This window comes from Myotis myotis, unplaced genomic scaffold (assembly GCF_014108235.1).
Source record: "Myotis myotis isolate mMyoMyo1 unplaced genomic scaffold, mMyoMyo1.p scaffold_m19_p_16, whole genome shotgun sequence".
Lineage (NCBI taxonomy): Eukaryota > Metazoa > Chordata > Mammalia > Chiroptera > Vespertilionidae > Myotis > Myotis myotis.
The window spans coordinates 968,198-975,922 of record NW_023416320.1 but is presented as its reverse complement, the minus strand read 5'-3'; the positions used below and the strand labels follow the sequence as shown (position 1 = coordinate 975,922).

The following is a 7,725-nucleotide window of genomic DNA, read 5'->3' as shown; positions in this document are numbered from 1 at the left end:
GCTCCGGCCGCAGGGCCTCTCTCGGCAGCGGCCTCTCCTGCAGGGAAGCGCGTTCTCCGACATCAGGCGGCTTCCTCTCCCCGCTGCCCAGCCTTCCTCCCACCGCCCGGCTAAGACGGTGGCCGCTTCTCCGTATCCCCTCGCACCGCTCTGCCTCCCTTCACGGTATGGACCAGCATCCCGCTGGTGCCTGCTCCCGTCCTGCCTTCCCTCTGCCATGCCGGCGTCAGGAACGCGCTCCCTTTTTACACGCTGCATCCCCAGTCCTAGCAGAAAAGACACCGCCCACTTACTGAGCGACAAGGACCGCGGGGAACCTCCTCCCGCCTCTGGGAATCGCTGCACCGCCACCCGCTCCAGCAGCACCCGCCCTCCCTCGGGCTCCTTCGGCCACCCCTCCAGGTGCCAGCGCGCCCTACCCCGCCGTTTGGGCTTTCTCAGGCTTCCCGGGCTCCTTCCGCGCAGCCGCGGGATGCGCGGGGCATCATGGAGCTTGTAGTCCGTCCCCGGAAGGACGGCCGCCGGCCCCCGCCGTGGCGCCTCCCCCGCACTACAACTCCCAGGGGGCAGCGGGACGTCGCTCTCGCAGCGCCCGTGTCGGCCGGCCACCGTGCGGCGGGTCCCGGCGGCCGCCGCGGGGGAGGGGCAGGAAGATGGCGGACATGGTCGTGGGCAGAGACAAATGCGGGGAGCAGCGCCTCGTGTCGCTGCCCCTGTCCCGCATCCGGGTCATCATGAAGAGCTCGCCCGGGGTGTCCAGCATCAACCAGGAGGCGCTCGTGCTCACGGCGAAGGCTACGGTGAGCGGGCGCCGTGCGGGGAGGAGTGAAGAGCGGGGGTGGGGGCCGCCGGGAGCGGCCGCGCTGCGCAGTTCCCGTGGGCCCGCCGGACGCCAGCTACCCTTCCGTGGGCTCGCGCGCGCGCGTACTTCCCTCCACGCCGCGCGCGCACCCGCGCGCTCTTATCCACTTGGCCCCGCCCCCAGTGCTGCTCCCGTGCTCCCTCGCGCGCCCTCCTTCATTTGGCCCCGCCCTCAGCGCCGCTCCCGTGCTCCCTCGCGCGCCCTCGCCCCGCCTACCCCGCGCGGCTCCCGCCTTCCCCCGCGCGCCCTCCCGTCCTCCCTCGCGCGGGGGTCACCTGGGCGGCGCCGCGCTGTACCCCAAAGCCTGCCCCTTTTTCTCGCTTTCGGCCTATTGATGGTTTCGGGGCCCCAACTTCCCAGACGGCCCAGCGAGGGCCCGGGCGCTGTCACGCGAAGCTCGAGGGCTTCCAAACGAGGTCCGGCCCGGGTGCCGTGGGGCCTCCCCCTCCCCCCACCTCCCGGCGGGACGCCCCCGGTGGAGGGAGTCGCAGGGACGCGAGCTGCACTGCCCGCCGCGTCTCGGGTTTGGTCGCGGCGGCGGAGGTGGAGGCGGAGGCGGAGGCGGGGCGGGAGCCCTCCACTTCCCCGGCGGCTGGGACTTGCCCGGAGGTGGAGTCTCCGGGCTCCTCTGCCAGCCCCGCAGGGTGTCGGGCTAGAGCTCGGGGCGGGAAAGCCCAGATTTCTTGCGGGTGTTGTGCCAAGCCTCGCTTTCTTGGAGCCAGGGCAGTGCCCGCTCAGCGTGGATGTTGGGGTGCTTGTTCCCGGGACAGCTCGGTCCTCTGAGTGTTCAGGAAGCAAATTTAGCCCCGCTGGTGTGGCTCAATGGATAGAGCGCCGGCCTGCGGACCTGGGCTGGATTCCGGTCAAGGGCGCATGCCAGGGTTGCGGGCTCATCCCCAGTGGGGGGCGTGCAGGAGGCAGCCGATCAGTGATTCTCATCATTGATGTTCCCTCTCCCTTCCTCTCTGAAATCAATAGAAAGTGTGTGTGTGTATGTATATATATGATATGACTTATGCAGCAGGCACTCGATCCCGCACGCACGTGCTGGGTGGATGGAGGCAGTGCAGGCCCTTGCCTTAGGGAAGGTGTGTGGGCGCAATAGGAAATGTGGTCTGTTCGGAGCTTCCCTTGTTGACTGTTTTATTTATAGGCGAACCACCTAAGACAAAGTACTCCTGAGCCAAACAATTTTTGAATGGTCTCTTGCTCCTTTTTTTTTTTTACTGTAGAGCTCGGTCATTAAACATTTACGACTCATTGTTTCATTTTAAATATTTGTACCGAGTTAAAAATCTAAAGTAAACTTCAGGGAAATGCCTGCTTCCCCACCAACCCTGATACTCGGCTTCTTTCTGACCTCATAGCTCTCCTTCCCTCCGGTGATTTCCTGTCATCTGAGAAGCCAAGATAATCTGCAGTCATCCACACTTAGCGTAGCTCAAATTTTAAGTTCTATGGTGTTTTCAAAGCACACCTTTCATGTCGCCTTTTCATTTGTTTTAGGAACTCTTTGTTCAATATCTAGCCACCTATTCCTACAGACATGGCAGTGGGAAAGAAAAGAAAGCACTGACTTACCATGACTTATCCAATACTGCAGAGGAATCGGAAACGTTCCAGTTTCTTGCAGGTAACTTAGAGCTTTTCCCCCTGCTTTCACTGCAGTAAACATTGTGCTGCTTTCTCTAGGCGCCAGCGTTAGCCAGGGCCTGGCACAGTGTTGCCTGTGTCTGTAATGTGGCTCACCTAGAATGGTAATGAGGCCAACAACCTCCAAAAGGGAGTTTGGCTGGCTGGTGAGCGTGGCAGACCCGAGCTCGGACCTCTCCTTGCCACCGAAGGGAAAACCCTGGGCTGGGCTGCTTGGCCCCAGAAACGAAACTAACTTGTAGAACAGGCGGTGGGGGCCCGGCTAAAGGGCTAAGCCTCCCCCTGGGCCCGCCCGCCTGTCGCAAGGTAAGTTGGGCGGGTTGCTCACAGGCTGGCCCACACGCAGAAGCACATGGTTTGCATTCAGTGACGTGGAAACAGACCTTCAGCATTCGCCAGGAGACCACCCTGAAGGGCAGTCTGATTTCCTCTCGTTTTGGAACCTACTGTAGAGGTCAGAGCAGGAAGTAGTACGTTTTGACATGCGCGCGGCTGTGTGCAGTCTGCCGCCAGCAGCTGCTAACGTTAGCTTTATGTTTTTAAGATATATTACCAAAGAAGATACTAGCTAGTAAATACCTGAAAATGCTGAAGGAGAAGAAGGAAGAGGAGGAGGAGGAGGAGGAGCGTAACAACGATGAGGAAAGTGATGAAGCAGAATCCTAAACCCCAAACGAAATGCTTTACAGTCCGCCTGGTGAGGGCCCCCCAGGACCACCCAGCACTGCGCCTTCAGTCTCCTCACCTTCCAGAGGCTTCCAAGACACTGCTCCTTGGCTGAGACGCAGGGCCTGAGGCACCTGCACACATGGCCGAGGAGAGCTGTCGGGCCGCCCCTGCGGTTGGCGGGCACCAAGCATGAGCTGCCTGGACAGCCAAAGACAAGGCTCTCTGCGCGCGCTTCGGGTAGCGTTCCAGAGCTTCTCCTAGCGGCTCCATAAAACAACCACGTCTCGTTTTAGCTCCATGTAGTTCAAGTTACATTTTGTTACATTGTGTGTAGTTACATTTGCATTTTTGTATTTCAAGAAAATTTGAATATTTGTTTAAATACAGCATTTTTAACTGTAAAGACAAAAATGTTAAATTAAAAGTTATATGTAGTTTTACAGTAAAATGCTCTAGGTCTAATTTTAGAAGCCTCTATTGTCCTAATGCCTCGCTTATTATCTGAGCCTTTTGTGAAATTTTAAAATATGCATTTCTAGCATTTTTATTCCCAGAGAAAAATTTTGTCAAATCATAAATCCAAAAATACTACCTCTGCGTAAGCATATTTTTCTTAAACACTTTAGAACCTTTTGTATCTTGAAGATATATCTCATTTACTGTTCCTTCTTTATACCTACAGTAACTACCGTCCACAAGAGAAAACCATAAACTCTGTATTTTCTGGCTCTTTTAATCTTTTTTTTTTTTTAATTAATTATTTATTTATTTTTTAAAAAAATGTATTTTATTGATTTTTTACACAGAGGAAGGGAGAGGGATAGACAGTTAGAAACATCGATGAGAGAGAAACATGGATCAGCTGCCTCCTGCATACTCCCCACCGGGGATGTGCCCGCAACCAAGGTACATGCCCTTGGCCAGAATCGAACCCGGGACCCTTGAGTCCGCAGGCTGACGCTCTATCCACTGAGCCAAACCGGTTAGGGCTAATCTTTTTTTTTTAAATGAGGTATTTACATCTAGTAACAGCATCCTTGTTCAGTCTGTTGGTTGTGTAAGCAAGCAGTCTGTCCCATCACCCCACCCCAAACATCCCACGTACCCCTTGAAGGGACTCCCCCTACTCCCAGGCAACCACTGATGTTTTCTGCCTCTCTTGTTTTTAAAGTTTATTTTTTAAAATAAAAATCCATTTTTTGGTGTACAGTTCCGAGTTGGACAAATGCAGAGTCATGTAACCACCACAAATATGATAACAGTTTTATCACCTCCCGCCAACTTTCTGCGAGGTCCAACGCATTCCTTCCCTTTACCTTGGCGGCCGCTGAGGAGGCTCTGCCTGGTAGTGGCGCCAGCACTTTCTGCAACGGAAAATATATGGAAAATATGTTCCATTTTGTGGGCTGTCGGTTACTCAATCCTGCCACTGTACAAAAGCAGACGGAGCAAGGACCTAAGGCATGAGCGTGGCTGTATTTCAACAAAATAGTTCTGGATGCTGACATTTGAATTTTGAATAGTTTTCATGGGTCTAAATTCAAAAAAAAATTTTCAACCATTTCAGAATGTAAAAAGCATTCTCATCTTACAGGTCCAACAAAAAAACACGGTAGCGCCCTAGCTGGTTCGGCCTGCGCACTGAAGGGTCCCAGGTTCGATTTTGGTCAGGGCACAGGCCCGGGTTGTGGGCTTGATCCCCAGTGTGGGGCGAGCAGGAGGCAGCCGATCAATGATTCTCTCCCATCATTGATGTTTCTCCCTTCCTCTCTGAAATCAGTAAAAAGATAGACTTAAAAAAATAAGACAAACGAACAAGCCCACAGTAGCCCCCGGACTATGGTTTTCTGGCCCATCTTTCCCGAGGGCCACGTAAGGAACCACAGTGCGCGAGGCGGAGGCGGGCTTTTAGTTGAGCACAGGGCTAGGCTGCTGCTGCAGTGTCGGCAGCCCCGCCCTGGGCCCTGCTGCGGGCTCCGGGGCATGGAGACACCGCGGTTACCCAGTCCCGAGTGAATGGGCAAGTCCCAATTTGGGTTGTTTCCAGTTTTGACGATTACACAGGCCTGTGAACACTTACGGAGAACGAAACCTCCGCCTGCTTTAGTGACACTACATCCTAGTATCTTCAGCCACTTTTTGCTTTTCTCAATCCAACTGCCCTGGGCCTTCCCCTTTTTAGTAAAGACAGAAGTCAAAACCAGCCCAGGAGGCCCAGGTGTTCAGAGCTGCATCAGTGCAGGCAGCCCCAGCCAGGGCAGAGGGGCCACGTGACCACCGGCCACGAACCCCGTGTATGGACAAGTTTGATTCCCACAGGACGTGGACTCGGGGCTTTCATTTGGGGCTCAGTTGAATGGTCTTTTACATAAATGTCCTTTCTTACGGCAGCTGAAGCAGAAGCACCAGACTCATTCTAGAGACACCTGTCCAGCCATCCAGTCCATTCCTGTGGTTCTCACCCCAGACTCCAAGTTCTCAGGGGCAGTGCCAGGCACTGTTCAAGGAATGGGTGAGTCCGATGCTTGTAGAAGCCCTAGACCAGGGGTCGCCAACCAGTGGTCCGTGAGGTCTCAAAGGTTGGCGACCGCTGCCCTAGGCGGTACCAGTAAACACACCAGTGCCCTAGGCAGTATCAGTAAACGCACAAGCAATTGAAGACCTTTGGGAGAAGCAGCTGTAAATACAAGGAATTTTATTTGATTTTTTGCTGACATACTATGAGGCAAAACAAAATTGACACAATACAAAATAACTTTATAAAATATCATTCACATTTACAGCATTCTGTGCATGTTAAGGGTTATGTAAGGAGGTGAAAAAACACTATGCCAAATTTTTAGTATTAGTTTATATACACACAGTAAGAAACAAAACAAATAACTGTTAGGGTTTCCATGAATTTATTGCAAAAATAGTGCAAACTACTTTAACCTAGGAAGCTGTAAAACAAACTTGAAAGGACCCAGCTAAGCTTAGACACGGCCATAGGTGCTCAGCCTCTCAGCCTGGAGCTTTCTTCACCAGTTTAGCCTTTGTCCATCAAGACCACACCCCACCCGTTGGGTTTAGGGTGAGAGCAGGGGAGCGGAGATGCAGAGCCTGGCTTTCCAGAGGGGCCGCTGCCCGGGGCCAGCAGCACCTCTAGGGTCACGCTACTCACTCAGTGGCGACCGTGTGAGGTCTGTGTTGAAAACGTGTGAGATGCCACGATGGTTAAGTCTGACCTTAGCAACAAGTGACCCAACCTCTGCACGGCACGGAGACCGAATCCAGGACGCAGCGTGAACGGGAAGGACTGGGAACGCCACTGCCCGCCGACACCCTCTTGGGTGTGTCGGGTAAAGTATGATTCTGCTTGTGGGCAACCTTTGAACCGATGGTGAAGTTAAAAAAGGGAAAAAAAAGCCACGGTATCCCTACAAGGGTAAATCTGAGGCTTCTTTCAACAGTCTCTTGGGGTCCGAAAAGCATAAATCTAAACAAAACAATAAGAGCAAAACAAAATGCTACACATAAAAGCTAAATAAACAAAATGCAGCACATTCAGGTTCTTTTTCTTGAGGTACCGATATGAATCCAACCACCTGCCCCCGGGACTCCTGCTAGTAAAACAACACTTCCTGGCCAGCCAATCGCGGGGCATCTATTATTATTGAGAAAGTGCAACAGGGCCCATCCTTACATGCAGCATAAAGGGTGACTCACTCCACAGAACAGCCCGCGGAGCGGCCGGACAGGAGGTTCACACGAGAGACATTGACTCAGAATTGCCCCGTTTTTGAGGTCCTGCAGCAGAAAGCCGCCCAAATCAATCAACTTTCAGTTTTGCCACTAAGGAATGTTGCTTCTCTTGCAAAATTCAGAGATCTCTTTAAAATAGTAAAACTATCTACTACAGGAAAGATTCCCCTGAATTTTTATGTCTTATTGGTATAAAATCAAATTCTTAAGACTCCAAAATATTGCATTACCTCCAAAGGATTACGTTAAAAAAGATCGCCATAGTAGGAAAAGTCTAGATTGTAAACGGCCCAATATAAAAGCATGGAAAGTGGCCCATCCCCTCTGATTCCTCACCTGCCAGGAAGCTCTCCTCCCTGGGACCCTGGGCTGCGGCTGCTGAAGCCCCCCCTCCCCCAAGCCTTGCGTCTCCTCTGCCCCCCCCCCCGCCCCGCCCCCATCAGCAACACCTCTGCCCCCAGCAACACGTCTGCAGGTGCGGAGAGATGAGATCGACACAATCCATTGCTGCTCAGGAAATCAGCTCACAACCAGAGGGAGAAGGGCCAGACGGCGAAAAAGCAACGGCCAGGGGACGCAGGGGCTGCTCTAGCCGCCTTGGCTGGCACAGAGAATGAAGTGACAGCTATAAATATGTGCAGAGAAGAGTTTGGAATTTGTTCGTAAAATGTTAAATTTTCTCTTGGACATAATTTTTCTCTTTTTTCACAAGAAGGCAGTTGGGATTCCAATGTATGTAAGTGGTTGGCTGAGTGTCTATCGAAGGCCAAGGCCAGCGGGCTTCTCTCCCACCTGGA

The 7,725-nt window shown here is 53.1% G+C and overlaps 1 protein-coding gene across 2 annotated transcripts; it reads left to right on the top strand.

Moving 5' to 3' along the window:
• The first annotated feature begins 549 nt into the window (after nucleotides 1–549).
• Nucleotides 550–3,775, top strand: CHRAC1 (chromatin accessibility complex subunit 1). 2 transcript variants are annotated; one of them, XM_036337769.1, is made up of 4 exons: nucleotides 550–800; nucleotides 2,369–2,495; nucleotides 2,846–2,969; nucleotides 3,060–3,775. In XM_036337769.1, the coding sequence occupies exons 1-3, from the start codon at nucleotides 654–656 to the stop codon at nucleotides 2,965–2,967; spliced, it is 396 nt and encodes a 131-aa protein (XP_036193662.1). In that variant the 5' UTR covers nucleotides 550–653; the 3' UTR covers nucleotides 2,968–2,969; nucleotides 3,060–3,775. The 2 variants fall into 2 exon arrangements, with proteins under 2 accessions (XP_036193662.1, XP_036193661.1); XM_036337768.1 differs by lacking the exon at nucleotides 2,846–2,969 and having other exon boundaries at nucleotides 562–800.
• The last annotated feature ends 3,950 nt before the right edge of the window (nucleotides 3,776–7,725 follow it).